Source organism: Phalangium opilio, unplaced genomic scaffold (genome assembly GCF_054372755.1).
Source record: "Phalangium opilio isolate 3A_F unplaced genomic scaffold, DU_Popi_V2 ptg000003l_1, whole genome shotgun sequence".
In the NCBI taxonomy this organism is placed as follows: Eukaryota; Metazoa; Arthropoda; class Arachnida; order Opiliones; family Phalangiidae; genus Phalangium; species Phalangium opilio.
In genome coordinates this window covers 4,523,137-4,540,187 of record NW_028324145.1, presented here as the reverse complement: position 1 = coordinate 4,540,187, position 17,051 = coordinate 4,523,137, and the positions used below count along the sequence as shown (strand labels likewise).

Genomic DNA, 17,051 nt, shown 5'->3' with positions numbered 1-17,051 from the left:
TTGGCGAAATCGCGAAATCAAAGAAGAAATCTTTGGCGAAATCGCGAAAACAAAGAATCAATCGCGAAATAAAAGAAGAAATCTTTGGCGAAATCGCGAAATCAAAGAAGAAATCTTTAGCGAAAACGCGAAATCAAAGAAATCCCGGAATCTTTGGTGAAATCGCGAAAACAAAGAATCAATCGCGATACCAAAGAAGAAATCTTTAGCGAAAACGCGAAATCAAAGAAGAAATCCCGGAATCTTTGGTGAAATCGCGAAAACAAAGAATCAATCGCGATACCAAAGAAGAAATCTTTAGCGAAAACGCGAAATCAAAGAAGAAATTCCGGAATCTTTGGCGAAATCGCGAAAACAAAGAATCAATCGCGAAATCAAAGAAGAAATCTTTGGCGAAATCGCGAAGTCAAAGAAGAAATCTGTGGCAAAATCGCGAAATCATAGAAGAAATCGCGAAATCAAAGAAGAAATCTTTGGCGAAATAAAGAAAACAAATAATCAATAGCGATATCAAAGAAGAAATCTTTAGCCAAAACGCGAAATCAAAGAAGTAATCCCAAAATCTTTGGCGTAATCGCGAAAACAAAGAAGAAATCTTTGACGAAACCGCGACATCCTGTAGGCTTTTTAGGGAATGTCGGACCCCTCGGGAACAACGTCTGAGAATACTCACTTTCCATTCATTGGCCTGATGTATTGAAGCACCAGCTTCAGCTAAGAGCTTCAGACAGAAATACCATCCATACGCAGCCGCGTAATGAACCAAGGTATTTCCTGATGAATCAGCCGCATTAGGGTCAGCTCCCAATCTCAATAAATAGGAGGCAACATGCGCGTGTCCGTCCATAATAGCGTGCGTCAACGCTGTACGTTGCTTTTTGTCTGAAATAAAGTGAACGGAAAATAGATTAAAACAAACACATTAAAACGATTTGCGCATTTAAATAATCTTTACTAATTACCCTTTGCTTCAACTTTCGCTCCATTTTGAATCAAAGTGTTAACAACATTAAAATGTCCCTTTTGCGCGGCTAACATCAAGGCAGTCATTTTGTCTTGGTTTGCGCTTAATGTTTTCTCCGGATCAACTTGAAATTGAAGCAGCTTCTTGACAACATCCTACGTCATCGCCACAATAATGTTTCAATACTAAGAAATAATAATAAAAAGCAAAGCAAAGCAAAGAAGCTTACAGTGTGTCCATTTTCAGCAGCTAGATGTAACGGAGTGTAAGTATTCTTATTTGGCAAGTCAGTATACTTGTGTTTTTCATCATCGTCCAGTTTATGACCTAAAATTACAGAGTGAATATCACACAATAAGTCTTGGATGGGACAAAGCAAGCTGTAACACAAGGAAGTGCAAGGAATTCTGGTATTTTTCAAGAGCTTACCAGCTTGGTTCTTCAATATCAAATCGACATTGGCCAATCTTCCAGCTCGACAAGCCAAGTGCAAAGGGGTATTTCCATTATTTTCAACCTCCGTTAACATGACTCCCCTGAAAGACGGCATAATTACTTACTGAGGTTTTAAAGTACTTCTTAGTCCAAGTAAAATAGTCGAATCAATTACTTTGACAGCAGAAGTTTCAAGGGACCTGGACTTTCACAAACAGCGGCGTAATGAATTGGTTCCCAGCCATTTTTGTCTTTGATGTTACGCGTCCCCGTAACCGCTAATAATGCCGCTAGATACTTAGGATTTGGATTGATAGCGGCGCAGTGTAATGGTGTAATCTGCACAATTTGTATTGTCTATGACACAAACTCCGGAGTCTTTAAAAAACACATTGTAGAGAGACACTTACTCTGGCATTGTCCATCGGCTTTTTGATAACCGAGACAGATTTAAACTTGGATAATGGTTGGTCTTCGAAAAGCAGGACCTCTGTATGTAAAGCGTTAAATCCATACCCACCCTTTTCAAAAGCTTCTTTGACTAGTTGGCCTGCCAATTTGCGATGGCCATTTCGAACTGCGTCTACTATAACCCTGTATATAAGGCTCCTCTGCCAAATGAAGATACGTTTAAAACTTAGCAGTACAATTACACCCATTAAAGGGAGGGTGAAGTAGAAAATCAAGTGATTTTTTATCGATTCTTCTACCAATTTTAAGACCAGCCTGCATAGTGAAACATTCAGGAAATACTTCCGAATGATTTTAAAATTCAAATTAGGTTCAGATTTTAAGGATAATTTTAAACAAGGACTGCCGACCAATCGCGTAACGCGCCCTGCCTTTTTGTTAACAAAATTCTCGTGGCACGCTCCATGTCTCGCACCACGATTATCACGTTGCGCGCAAATTTTATCATATCTCGCGATAAATTTCATTCAACACGAACGTGCCACGAGAATTTTGTTAACAAAAAGGCAGGGCGTTACGCAATTGGTCGGCAGTCCTTGTTTAAAATTATCCTTAAAATCTGAACCTAATTTGAATTTTAAAATCATTCGGAATCTGTATTTCCTGAATGTTTCACTATATGCAGACTGCTCTTATAATTAGTTGAAGAATCAATAAAAAACCACTTGATTTTCCACTTCACCCTCCCTTTAAAGTATACTTACAGTTGTCCCGTGACTGTCTCCTTCGCATAATATATCCAACGTATCCAATGAGATACCATTTTGAACAGCGACCTTAATCGCGGTTTGGTCATCGGAACTAGGATAGGATTGACTGTAATGATCTTGGTCTTTTAATAGCGCGTTGTTTCCTTCGCGTCCACCGCGAGATACATTAACATTGCGCATATAGTGACCAAACATGTGATAATTTGGTCTTCCAGTATCATCTTCGGTAAGAAGAATGTCAGGGGGCTTGGCGTAATTTCGCTTCTTAGCTTTGAGTAGGGCCCGAATTAGTTGGTGATCTTCTCGTAGTATCGCGTATGTGTAGGCATCGTAGGAAACGTGAATACTCCTCGCAACGGTGAGCTATATCGAGTGTTTCATATGAAACCAGACATCAACGGGTTTATTTTATCGCGTGTTACTTACGGAGCAAACGTTTTTAGTGTCGGCTAATAAGGCTTGCAATAATGTATGGTCACTCAACAAAACGGCTCTGATAAGTAATCGACTGTGAGCCGATGTTGAGATAAATGGTATCGGAAGACTTTAAAGAGGACATTAAACTTTTTGTTAGACTTACTTTTATCATATTAATAGAAAACGCCTTACTTCGTCTCAAAAGTCGGATCTTTATCAAATACAATAACTTTCGGATTAGGTTGAAGTTTTTCAACTTTGACCACTTTCTTTTTCGGGGGTGTTGGGGTTGCAGCAGCGACAATCTTTTTCTTGGATGTTGTTCGATTTCTAGAAGCTGCTTGAGATTTAACGACACCCACATGGTTTGTGGTAATTTGATTTCTTTTTCCTAAGGCGGAGCTTTTAGATTTTGCTGCTAATGCTGCTTTAGTAGGTGTGACTACGAGGAAAGATTAATTGTTTAGTTCAATATATAAAGACTATATTAATATTTTAAGTGAAGTACCTTTCATTTTGGCTCTGGCAGTAGCGCGTGCCTTTGCCCTAACTTTCATTACGGCAGAAGGTATTTTCGCCTTCTTATTTTTACTGCTGGTTGCCTTTGCATTGGCTTTGGATATCCTTTCAGAGGGTTTTCTCGGCCTGCCTCTACCTCTGTTAATATTGGAGGTGCTGGTCCTCGAACTACTACTGTTGGAGATCGCAGAAGAGCCTGAAGTGACTCGCGATGACCTGCTCGTTGATCTTGGGGTTTGTTTGATTTTACTCGTTGACTCTTGTAGCTTTTGCTTCTTTTGCTGTTGCGCGACTTCTTCCTCTTCTTCCTTGCCCACGAAAGAAACATCAACTCCATCTTTTGAGACTGCCAAAGGATCGGGAACATCCATTCCATTTTCCACATTCAATGCCCGCTGTAATATATTCTCCGTTCGTTGCTGTTCGTCTTTAGGGAGCAAGTACTTGCTTTTGTCCGCTCTCTTCATTCGTAAGTTTGTTAAAATACATTCAAAGTCTGAAATTAAGCAGATCACCATTATTACAAAAATTCTTTATTGTTTGAAGTGGTGAAAAGAACGAAGACTCTTGTACACCATGTTGTAGTGGACTTACCAGTGTGGTCATAAAAATCTGGGGTATACAGGTCTGGTTTCTTGTCATTGTTCATCCACTGTATCTTGAACCGTTTACTACTTTTGTAGACATTTTGAGCAGTTCGACAAACAAAAAATCCTCCTAAGGTAGCGCAATGGTTAGATCCGAATAAAATAGCGACTTACATTTGACAATACCATTTTCATTCCGGACTGCCAAGAAGTCTCCCCTTTGAAATACAAGAATCTTCTCATCCGTGTTTTGTTTCAACTGAGGAGTGGAAGTGTGCCGTAAAATGGCTGGAATGACCGAAGCTGGGCTTGGTGACTGAAAAGGCTGGTGCTGGAGTCTGACCCTTTTGCTAGCTCGTACGAATTCGTCGGAGGAAGGAGACAAGGGCGGCGGGCTGGCTGCTTCGACTTTTTGTCTGCTAACTCTCTTTCTTTTACTAGTTGAGGGTAAATTCGTGTTTATAGACAAAGAAGTAGCAGCCGAAGGGGTACTCGACGCTGAACTAGGAGCGGTCGCGGGTTGTGAGGGGGTATTTACGTTGGAACTGGGAGCGACAGCCGTATGGGCGTGGTCTCTGTGGTAATGGTGATGATGAGATGATTGCGACCCGTGATAATGATGCCGGGTTGAATTAGCACCGGATAAGGACGACTTAGCGTTGGACAATGGAGTGATTTCTGCCAATGATGATACGATGGATGTGGGAGTGGGTTGGGAACGTTTAGCCAGTACGGGCGCCTGGGACAGGACAGCTCCAGAACCAGCGGCTAATTGCTGCTGTTGTAAATTGTGTTGATGGCTGGCCACAGCCCCCGGGATTAAGGTGGCCGAATTCTGAGCCCCTCGTTTGGTCGGAGACTGATTCGTACTGGTAAACCCGGGACCGTGAGAGCTCTTTTGACTCTTAGTAGTAGCGGTCCTATCTCTATCGCCACCGGTGGCTGATGAAGGGGGAGAATGTCTAGTTATCCTTCTCTCGAGCGCGGTTCCAGAATAAGCCATTCCTCCAGCCGCTGTGGGAACGGAAGGCGTCAAGGTAGTTAATCCAGTCGCGCTTCCTCCCGTGGCTGCCGGTGGTGATACCGGTACCATGGCGGGAGAATGTCTTCTTGGACGAGCGTTCGAAATGGGATGATGATGTTGCCGAGAGTTTCGGCTTCCCCCTTCGCTTCCTCCTGCCGCCGATTTCATGGCTTGCCTTTCGATTCTGGCTAGCTGTAAGAATTTCACCTTTTCTTTTAAATCTCGATTCGTAAACTGTTCCTTAATCGACGGGCTTTCATATATACATACATATCTTCTTTCGTGTTAAAACTTAACAAACTAATATAACGTAACTCGACTAAAAGGGGGCTACGTTGTGTGGGCTAAGCGGATACGCGCCCTTCCCAAGCCAAGGTGTTGAGGCATCGTGCCGAGGGCTGCATGGTACTGGGGAAGTAAAACTTCGGTATCGCTAACGATCCCCTCGGGGCACCGGGCGACACCCCGTTGTATCTAGCCTTCCACCCGGGTGGGGGACTACCGGGTGGTGACCTTTTACTTGCCCCCTTACTCGTGGGATTCCCATGGATAAATTAAATCAAAACAACTCTAACACTACCAAACCTACGGTGCAGGGGTCTGCTCAAGGCAGAACCCACACTGATACCACTTCACAAGGGCTTGTATCCAGCGATACTCGTGACGATTTATCGGTGCGTGTGTCTGGCAAGCCCTCGAAAAGTACCTTGCGTCGTCGTCTCAAACGACGGATTGCTCGGCAAAAGGTCAAATCGGGGTCTGAAACGGTCTCCACCGCCGCTGGGGGTGCGATGGCTCGTGACAACCCAATGAAGAGGCCCAGAGCGGAGGATTCGACTCCCTCACCAAGTACCTCGCAGGCGGCGTCGAAAAAGGCTAAGTCCTATAGTGACGCCGCCAGCTCAGAAAAGATGGCCATTGTCAAAAAAGGCTATCCGACGGCGGTCATCACGGAGGAAGACGTGGGCCCAATTCAGAAGGCGATTCTAAGGGCGCTGGATGGGATACCTTCGGGGAGCCCTCTACCGCGCCTTGCGAACTTTAGCCTGACGACCGGGGCCCTAGTATACTCCTGTGAGGATTCGTTCACTGGGCAATGGTTGAAGGACAACTTAGCCTACTCGGTGGTGGGGGATGCGGTGCTCTCAGTAATGAGAGCTAGCGAACTCCCTAAGCCGTTTAAGGTAATGTTCCGCACCAAGGACCAGATCACCAAGGAGCCGGCGGTGCTGTTTCGGCGCCTAAAGGTCCTTAATGCAGGTTTTGCCACTGAACGCTGGAAATGTATCCGGACGTACGTGGACAGGGCCGTACGGTACTGGGTACTGCTAATTGATGGCTCCTCATTGGAAGCCATTAAGAATGCTGGTTTCGTGGGCTATACTGGAGTGGACAAGGGTTCCTTCAAACTCCTTCAGAACACGGAAACCACTAAAACCACTGTAGCCGAGTCTGCGGCGGGGGGTGGGACTAGCGAGATGGGGGATCTCGCGGAGGAGCTCTCTGGTGTCGCTCTAGGCACAGAGGGGGAGGGGGGGGTGGCTCATTCGGAAGTCTGTTCTTCCATGGATGAGTCCACCCTACTGGAAGAATCGGATGGGACCCTTCGGGGTTCAGCCGATGAGCGTCCTAGTGGTCCTGGTGAGGGGGAGGATCTTGGGACTGGGAGCTCGCCTGTCGGGGGGGAGGTGCCATTAGCCCTCTCGGGACCGATGAGGTGTAGCTAGGTCCCTTCTGAACCCCTCTCTTAGGGACCATGGGGACGCTACGTGCAATTCAAATCAACTTGCACCACAGTAAGGCGGCCTCTGCGGTACTCTGCAGGAGGTTTGCTATAGAGGGTCTTGATCTGGCCCTCATACAAGAACCGTGGATTTGCCATGGCAAAATCCTCGGTCTTGACGCGGCGGGGTCACTATTCTATGACCAAACTGCTGCTAGACCTAGGGCGTGTATTTTGGTTCGGAGGGATCTTTGTTGTATCTCTCTACCGCTGTACACTTCCCAGGACACGGCGGCCGTGAATCTAGTCCTGGCCACTGGGCATGCCAAGTTGACTATCACGGCTGCCTCCGCATACTTTGCCCACGACGCGGACTCTCTCCCGACAATTGAGGTGATCAATTTGGTCAATCAATGTGAAAAGAGAGGGGACAAGCTAATCATTGGCTGCGATGCCAATGCTCATCACATCACGTGGGGCAGCTCTGACTGCAACAAGAGGGGTGATGATTTACTAGAATATTTAGTTGGTTGTAAACTCTATATTCTTAATCAAAACAATGAACCTACTTTTGTTACTTCTAATAGAAGGGAGGTCATTGACCTCACGCTAGCCACAGAAAACCTCGTGTCTTCCGTGTCTAACTGGCATGTGTCAAATGAACCGTCTCTGTCGGATCATAGGCACATCTGCTTTACTGTCGCGATTACTTCTGTCCCGGCGGGGACGGAGATACGCAACCCAAAACGGACTAATTGGGCCGGCTATAGGGAAGACCTAATCCTACGCTACGGAGGGGGTCACACTCTTAAACTTACTTCACCTAAGGATCTTGATCGGGCTGCTGGTGATTTACAGTGCTCCATCATGGAGTCGTTCCACCGGAACTGCCCACTTAAGACCGTCAACCGCTCGAGGCTTGTCCCTTGGTGGAACGCGGATCTCAGCCGGCTTCGTAAATACACGCGCAGGCTCTTTAACAAAGCCAAGCGCACGGGTGACTGGGCTGGATACAGGCAGTCCCTTAACGCCTACAACAGGGCCATTAGAGCTGCTAAGAAGGACTCCTGGCGGACCTTCTGTGAGCAAATCTCCAATGTCCCTGCCACGGCTAGGGTCATGAAGATTCTAGCGCACGACAGCACACATCGACTTAATGCTATTAAGCTACGGGAGGGTGTGTACACTAAATCTGGGGCTGAGACTCTCAAGCATATGCTGGAGGTCCATTTTCCTGATTCTACTTTTATTAATCCAACAAACCCTGACTCTCTCTACCCTGTCTTGTACAGGGCTAAGAGGGAAGACTGGCTTGTAGCCAGACAGGTTGTCACGATTCCCAAGCTTCGGTGGGCTGTCAACTGTTTTGAGCCCTACAAGTCTCCGGGACCCGATGGGGTCTTCCCTCTGCTTTTGCAGGAGGGCTTAGACCACATCGCCTCTCCGCTATGCAAGATCTACAGACTTTGCATTGCTCTCGGTCACATACCTCGTGACTGGAAACGCTCTAGGGTCATCTTTATTCCCAAGCCCGGGAAGGCTTCCTATCTCGAGGCGAAAGCATTTAGACCCATATGCCTGACCTCCTTCTTCCTCAAAATTCTGGAGAAGTTGGTGGACAGGTACATCAGAGACGAGGTACTTTCGGTAACTCCTCTCTCTTCTTCACAATTTGCCTACCAAAAAGGCAAATCCACTGAGACGGCCCTTCACGGCCTTACGAATTGCCTGGATAGGGCATTCGAGTTTCAGGAAATTTCACTGGCTGTCTTCCTCGATATCGAGGGGGCCTTTGACAAGGTCTCTAGCTCGGTTATTACTGAAGCTGTTGAGAGATTTGGCATCAGCGCCACTCTTGGCCGCTGGATCAAGTCCATGCTTACCGACCGCGAGGTGTCGGCGTCCCTCCTTGGGGACTCTCTAGGGGTGACTACCAGCAGGGGCTGCCCTCAGGGTGGAGTGCTCTCCCCCCTGTTGTGGTGCCTGGTGGTGGACGAGCTCCTGGGGAGGCTCGGGGGTGCTGGGGGCTGTTGCTGCTTCGGGTATGCGGACGATGTAGCGATAGTCTTTACGGGGAAGTTCCCGGATACTGTTACCGCGCTTATGAGATCTGCTCTCTCTAGCGTGGAGCAATGGTGTCAGGCGGTTAACCTCACCGTTAATCCTGATAAAACTGTCCTTGTTCCTTTTACGAGGAAGAATACTAAGGATCTGTTCAATGATATCTCTTTCTTTGGCCAGGTCCTGACAAAGTCCTCCGAGGTGAAATACCTGGGGGTGACTTTTGATTGTAGACTCACATGGAAGCCGCATCTTGATCGGTGTATTAAGAAGGCCAAGATGCTCTTCTGGAGGACCAGGAGCTCTGTCGGCCAGACTTGGGGCCTCAACCCCAAGGCTGTACACTGGCTCTATACTGGGATCATCAGACCCATACTATCTTACGGGGCACTTGTCTGGTGGACAAGGGTCCGGCTTAAGACGGTGCAGGCTGCCCTGCGCAAGCTTCAAAGGCTTGCCTGCATTGGTGTTACGGGGGCCATGAGATCGACCCCAACTGCTTCCCTGGAGGTGCTCCTCGACATGCTTCCTCTTCATCTCTTCATTGAGGAGGAGGCTGTCATGGGAGCCTACAGGCTCAACATTAGTGGCTGTTGGGTTCCAAGACTTTGGGATTACAGCCATACGAAGCTCTTTCGGGAGTACGCCGCACTTGAGCCGTCGCTTACGATGTGCTCTGACAAAACCGTCACCAGTTTTGATTTCACTAAGCCATTCAGTATCCACTTCCCCAGTCGGGCAGAGTGGACTAACCTGCTGCCTCTTGGCACTGGGGGTGAAACCATTTGGTTCACCGATGGCTCCAAGACTGATTCCGGCGCTGGCGCCGGCTATTACTGTCAAACCACAAGGGTCGGCTTTTCTGCTTGCCTGGGCACCTTCGCTAGTGTGTTCCAGGCTGAAATTGCCGCGATCTGTTATTGCGCAGATTACTGTATTAACAAAGGGTATACCGGACGGACTGTGAGAATTTATTCTGACAGTCAGGCTGCCCTGAACGCTCTGAACCAGTGTCAGATTTCTTCTCAACTGGTGCGTAGCTGCCTCGACCTGCTAGCGCGACTGGCATCCTGCAACAGGGTTCTGCTGTACTGGGTGCCAGGGCATAGCGGATATTATGGCAATGAGCAAGCCGATAGATTTGCGAAAAGGGGTGCGGAGGCCAAGCTCTTGGGGCCGGAGCCGGCCGTCCCCATCCCCTACAGGCACGTCAAACGGTGTCTGCATGACAGGTTGACTGTCATACAAAATCAGCTCTGGCACAGCATGGAGGGCCAGAGACAGACAAAGTTGTTTGTCGATGGTCCCTGCAGGTCTCGTGCTAGGGACCTAATTTCGCTCGGCAGATGGGATATTAGGCTGGCCACCGGTCTTTTGACCGGGCATTGCCGGCTTAATAGGCACCTCCATCTGATGGGTTTTGCCGACGACCCTCTCTGTAGGTCGTGTCAGGAGATGGAAGAAACATCCGCCCACGTACTTTGCGAGTGCGACTACTTCGCCTCGCTTAGATTAGAATATTTTGATTCACACACCCTGGAACCCTCGAGGGTCTCCTCTCTCACGGTGGAGCGAATTCTTAGCTACGCTGCAGCTACAGGCCTATTCAAGGCCTGATTACGAGGATGCACAATATGCCTTTGGCATCGGTGCTAGGGCGCGTACCCTCCTCATCAACAATAATAATAATAATAAAAGGGGGAATATGTGAATTCTTTAAAAAAATGTTTCAGCGTTACCAGTACCTGAGCATGGTTGCTAACAGACTGGGGATTATTCGAAACTCTGGCATTTGGGCTTACAACATTGTCTGTCTCGCAACCATTGGTTTGTTGTTTTCCTGGTTTGCTGTCCATGCCTTCTCATCCAAAAAGACACTATGTCGATTTTACGGGTGTGCCGAAAACACATTCAATCCTTTTAAACCAATATATTGATTCACTCTCGACTTTATTTGCGGGATCACACCATCAGTTTTTTTTTATTTGTAACCATCAAACGAACACGCAAAAATGTACCAAACAAAAAATAACCGCCGATGAGCAATTCACTGAAAATAAGAAATAAGAAATTTGTAGCCATAGAAATGGTCTCAAAATTTTGGGAGAAGCAACCTTATTTTCATAAAAGTAGTACGCGAAACCTATAAATCTTACTGTAACCATAACTATTATATGCTAGTTTTTTAGGGAAGGCTCGTTCCCAACAACATTGTGTTCCAAAACGGGTGGTAGGACTATTATATATTATAAGGACGATTTAGAGTCAAAAATGTTCCATGACATTTTGCTCTAATAATAATAATAATATAAACTTAGTCAAAGAAGGGATGTCCATGTGGCTCGTTTATAGGTGGGTCCCGTTACAATGTGGCCCCTATGCCACAGCTAACCAACAGCGCCTTATACTAATCATTACCGTTAACCTCAGCAAGTTTCGATGGAAAGGCCAAACAGGGCTAGACCGCGGAGGAAAACTCCTTTTAACATTTGGGGAGAAAACTTGCAAACTCTAGGCAGAAGTATTTGTTCCCAGATTTTCACCCAGTGCCACAGTCCGGGATAGAACCCGGCATATTCTGGATGCGAGGCGAAAGTGTTAACCACTACGCCACCCCAGTTGACACTAAGAACAACCGTTTCCAAGTTATTACTGGCTCCTTAACATTGTCGTTCAGTTTCTTACTTAAATTTAAGGGGTCATTTCGTAAAGTACTCTAATCATGACTTGTTTAGTGTGGCCCTTAGGGCATTTTTGAATCAAAATCGCCCATGGAACACAATGCGCTTAGGCCCTACCATACTTTTTGGTACACCATGTAGATTGGGGTTTTGGGTGAAAATGGAATGAGCAATTTCCTGGCAAGAATTGCCGCTATGTAAGAACAAGGACAAGGGAATTGAATAAAAGTGTTGGATTGGTATGATTTTAACTTAAGGCACTCAACGGACTAAAGTCGCGTTTACACGAAAAACTTTTCAACCGTTATGGATCGAGAGGTCCAAATAGAACATTTCGATGTTAAACATAGAGATCTTTCATGAGAAAATGGAACTATTAATTAAAAAAAAATGCTGAGGCGATTTTTAATGCAGTACATCTTTTAATTTTTCTAAATAAAAACACTTGTTTTAATGCTTACGTCTATCAATATACTTATCTATATCGATAGTGATATTGCAATGGTCAATTCACAAGCCTCTATTGTAACCTAACCTTACCTAAAGAAACCAAATCTAACCTAACAAAATACTAACCCTAACCGAACCAAACCATGCGGAAATGGGTTAGGGTAAAAAAGATAGAACTAAAATTTATATGTAAAAACTGTGCGCAAACGGGCCAAAAAATTGCGCAGAATTGGACTATGATTCTCGAAAATTGTGCGGAAATGGGCATCCTTGCTATTAGTATAACAACTAATTTTACACTGAGGTAAGTGCTACAAAGATCGATATTGTACACATTTTGATTCGTACTCAATTTTAAACCGGAATGTTTAGAAACCTCTCGATCAAAATAATTAATTCACTTTTTTTTTGTACAAATGAGAGTTATCTCCATAGATAATATTGCAGTATTTTACGCGATTCCTCTCAGAGAAAGAAATATAATAATAATAATAATTAAAGCTTTATTGGATATTCCTGTTCAGTTGAAATCGGTACCCTTTCAATAATGTTTTGGCCGATAATCCGAGATTGGAGTTTTTTGTCCGATTGCAACGGTGTTCATAAAGACAAGCAGTCTCTGTCCACCGAGGGCATGATTTAGGAGGATATGGTTATAGTTAAGAAAAGTCGTCGCGATTTACGACATGAACAGACTCGCTTTCTCTATTCGATTAGCTATGGTAAATGCGACGATCGGACGATACCATAAAATCCCGGGTAAAGAATATTAGTATCAACAACTTTATCCCCCAGTAGGAGCTGGTAGAGGATCTTTTCGGCTACAAGACGGTAACCTGACCTCCCCTCCCCCACTGAATCTACCCTAACCTCATCTAACGAAACCCTCAGGGGTCTAGTTGCATTCTTATCCCACAAGTGGATCACATGAACCTTCTTGTTTATCGAGCACCCAAAGTTCATAGACATTATCATAAACAAAAAGTATACTTCATTGAAGTTTGCTCGCGCCGTGTAATATGAGAAACGCCAATTAACCTCTCAGAACAGTGTCGACCCCCTCTGCGTATGATTACCATCACGATCGTAGCACAGGGAACATGACTGTATAGGCTCATATAGAGTGGTACCAAGAACCGATATCTAGTTTACTAGGGAGAAGATATAAGATGACTAAGTATTCGCGCGCCATAGTCCCAGTCCCCCTTTCAAAGTACAAGGGGGACGTAAAAGTAGGCCAGGCTACTTCGCATCTAATCAGTCGGAAAATATGTAATTTTCGTCATTAGCGTCGCGCTGACGTGCGTTTTCAAGAACAAATGAGATGCTGGTTGTAATTTTGAGGAGGGGATTAACTCCGGACCTACGTTCGGACTGGAGATAATGCTAGAAATGTGGCGAATTTAAACCTTTTCCCTAATAAACTAGATATCGCTTCTTGGTGGTACTGAGAGGGGAGGAGCTACGGGAGCAAGACGTCAATATTAATAGTCTAAATTTTATGGCCTGAACTGACGACTTCCAATATGGTCGCCAAAACCGATGTAAGAGATAGGTGGGTGTGACATTAGGAGAAAGTTCGTAATAAGTTGCTGATGCTAGTAACAAGAATTAACGTTTGGATCGCCACCATAGAGTACTATTTTCAATAAACCTTTGACCTAAAAAAAAAATTCTTCCCTGATTATTTTGGTTCGTGAAGCGGTTGAGAGGAGCGTCGTTTGCTTCTCATTTTACAAGGCGTCTACGGCAACTACGAAGTTTACTTTCTGTTTTTATCTACGAACTTTTGTGCTACAAACGGCAAAACAAACCCATAAACATACACTCAAGGCCACGCAAAATTCCATTTCTATAATTCTACAACCATCGACAAAAACAAATGAGAAAAATCTCTGCTAATCCTCGCTTGTTTCTGGTACAAATACTTTCAACAAGTATACGTATTTTTCACGTTCCTCGAAAGTTGGTTAACAAAAATGTAAAACTGACAATCGATTTTGATTGGAGTCTGTGGCGGCAGTCGGAGACAAGCAACATTCAAAAGCGGTCGGGAGCATGCAGTCTTCATTACCGTTACCGGTCCTTCCAATCCATATAATGAGAAATTTATACGAGATCCGCTTTTCAATAAATAGAATACTAGTAAAGGACAAGTTCTATGAAATCTTGCTAACATTATATTAGACTGCTTTCGCGAACCCAATACACCATTTCGATTAATCTAAGAGGGAAAGGGGCGGGGGTGAAACTCTGTCTTCCATCTCGCTTTTTGGCGCCTGCGCTCTAGACGTTTTGAAATCCTGAGGCTGCGCAGAGACGGCAATGGATCAAACCCCCCTTGTAAGTCCCAATACCGAGGGTTGCCTACCTAGAAAACGGTCTATATAAGCGTATTCGATGTAAAAATGGGATAGGCAACACTTACAGGGACTGCACAGAAGGCATCCATGGGTGCTTAAAAATTATTTGAAATAGGGACTTGGCAATTCGGGTTTAGCTCCACCCCCAGCGCCATTATGGTATGTTTTTTTTCTACAGAATGAAAGCTATTTAAGCCCCTCCTCCCGGTATGTTTTTAGCGCATGACGTAGTTCTACCAAGTCCCTATACCTAAGAGGCACGTGACCAAGGAGAGGCGTGTGTGGTTCAAAGAAACTTAGTTCGTTTTATTTCGAAATCTAAAACTTTGGGGAATTGGGAGTTACAATCTCGCGATAAGCAAGGACTAGGTGTCAAGTCCCACTCCACGTGGAATCTTTGGATCTTGGTGTCTCATAATAATTTTTACCCACCCGCAGTCCCTTAAGAGTAGTACATCACACTCTCTTAAATTTTATAACGTGAATGGTTTGGGGAGCTTTAACTCTGCATTCGATCCATCAGTATGGCCGTGTAAAGTATCTCACGAATCTTAGCTCCTCCTCTAATTGAAAGCTAACAGGGATAGATTTAATTTGAGAAGTAGGAATGGAGAAGAGAGTAATCTGGGCGCGCGTCAAAGTCCCGGACCGCCTTCCACGGGACGGAGGGGAATGAAAGAAGAGGCGGGTCATAGCGACATAGGTAAAAAGGAATTACGTATTTTTAGCCGTCCCCGTCAGCAACATCATCAAAACGTAGTTCAAGTGAGCCAATAAGATAATTTAAACTTTTCGTAACGTGTTAGAGGGAGGGGCTTTATACTGGGCTATGGGTAGGACTGAAGTAAATACTAACCGTTCTCCATTCCTACTTCTAAAATTATATCTATCCCTGATAACGTGCACATTCATGGGTTAATATGTATTAATTCACGTTATGATATATTCGCGTGTTTTGATTTAAGACCCAAAAATCATTGGCTCTGTGTATTTAAAAGCGCTAAAACCATATTCTACTGTTTACCAAAACATTAATTTTCACGTGTGTTGTCCTTAAGTCGCCGCCGTCTCGCAAAAAAAAAAAGAGAAATTATCACGCGATAATTAACCGCGGAAAAAAGACATTATGGCCAACCACCCGTTACCACCGAAGGTCAGAGTCAGAGAGACATAGTGCACAAAGAATAAACCATAAGAACATAACAGTTGCGCCAAAATAATCCCTGAGCACTAAGACCATTAGGTCTTTAATCGCCAGTAAATTAAGTCAAATTCCAGATGAAATTATCAGAAACGATATAGATCGCCGGTAAAAAGAGTATGGCAAGTATCATAAGTTTATAAGATATGTTCCATAAGTATGACACTACCTATACTTCGTAATGTTAGAGACTTAGAGCAAGAAGCGATATCTAGTTTACTAGGGAGAAGTTAGCTCCATAGATAATATTGCAGTATTTTACGCGATTCCTCTCAGAGAAAGAAAAGTATGTTGAAATCTAGAGCTAGTTTAGGTCTTTAATCGCCAGTAAATTATAAGTTTATTTATAAGATATGTTCCATAAGTATGACACTGGCTAGAGACTTACTTAGAGCTAGTTCGAGAACGGCAAGCGACAATTGACTACACTCAATTTTGCAGTCCATCTTCCTATTTAGTCTGTACTAAGGTTTTGACATCGCCTCACCAGGCTTCGCTTTACGAGAAACTATGACGTTTCACCGACGTCACTTCATGAAAAACTTATGGGACATAGCTCATGTACTGCAAACATTAAGGGTTTAACACAAAGCACGCTATAACACGTTCGGAGTTGGTAAACAGTTGGAGGACCTCTACAGGCGGTCTAGACGGTTTTGTTTGTAGCATAAAACAGAGGACTTTATGTTTATTAACACCTTTTTTAGTCCACATTTCAGGTTCTAGGTGAATCGCAATTACACGACCTGCCTCTGAAACATAATTTTAAACTAAACTGATAGTTTACTGTAATTTTTGATTAACCAATCTAACAAAATGGAAAATATACACAACAGATGGGATATTTCCCTAATATTTCTGAAAAAAGTATTTAACTTTTACAGACAGGCAAAAGAATGACAAAACTAAACGAGAATCGCGAGTATCGAGTTACCTACCCAGGCTACCCCTATGGTTTATATTACGGTCATTTGAAGACGAAAGTTACTGTATATTTATGGACCTTTAGCATCTGTTTTTGAGCAATGGTTCTCAATAAAACCTGGTACACCATAACCCGAAGTCCATTCCCTGAAATAACGCGATTCTGAACTTGGAAATAATCTGGCGATGAAATTCTCATCCGTTTGGATTACAAGATAATATTAGTATCAAGAAATGATATCTAGTTTACTAACGAGAAGGTATAAATTCGCCACATTTCTAGCTTTATCTCCAGTTCTAACGTAGGTCCGGAGTTAATCCCCGCCTCTAAATTACAACCAGCATCTCATTTGTTCTTGAAAACTCACGTCAGCGCGACGCGAATGAGAAAAAATAACGTATTTTCCGACTGAGGAGAGGCGAAATAGCCCGGCCTCCTTTGAATGGGGGACTGGAACCATGGCGCGCGAATACTTAGCCATCTTACACCTTCTCCCTAGTAAATTAGATATCCCTTCTTG

At 44.5% G+C, this 17,051-nt stretch overlaps 1 protein-coding gene across 3 annotated transcripts in view; it reads right to left on the bottom strand.

Annotated features, from left to right (window-relative positions):
- Nucleotides 1-17,051, bottom strand: part of LOC149717214 (poly [ADP-ribose] polymerase tankyrase-like) — a 34,577-nt gene that overhangs the window by 14,336 nt on the left and 3,190 nt on the right. For all 3 annotated transcript variants that reach the window (XM_089836451.1, XM_089836459.1, XM_089836468.1), the window contains exons 2-14: nt 10,657-10,961; nt 4,290-5,319; nt 4,111-4,233; nt 3,506-4,012; nt 3,190-3,439; nt 3,007-3,124; nt 2,575-2,943; nt 1,810-2,010; nt 1,575-1,738; nt 1,394-1,500; nt 1,194-1,291; nt 963-1,119; nt 674-882 (exon numbers count right to left, since the gene is read on the bottom strand). In XM_089836451.1, the coding sequence (XP_089692577.1) occupies nt 674-882; nt 963-1,119; nt 1,194-1,291; nt 1,394-1,500; nt 1,575-1,738; nt 1,810-2,010; nt 2,575-2,943; nt 3,007-3,124; nt 3,190-3,439; nt 3,506-4,012; nt 4,111-4,233; nt 4,290-5,319; nt 10,657-10,767 (3,444 nt within the window). In that variant the 5' untranslated portion in view covers nt 10,768-10,961. The remainder of the gene's footprint in view (nt 1-673; nt 883-962; nt 1,120-1,193; nt 1,292-1,393; nt 1,501-1,574; nt 1,739-1,809; nt 2,011-2,574; nt 2,944-3,006; nt 3,125-3,189; nt 3,440-3,505; nt 4,013-4,110; nt 4,234-4,289; nt 5,320-10,656; nt 10,962-17,051) is intronic.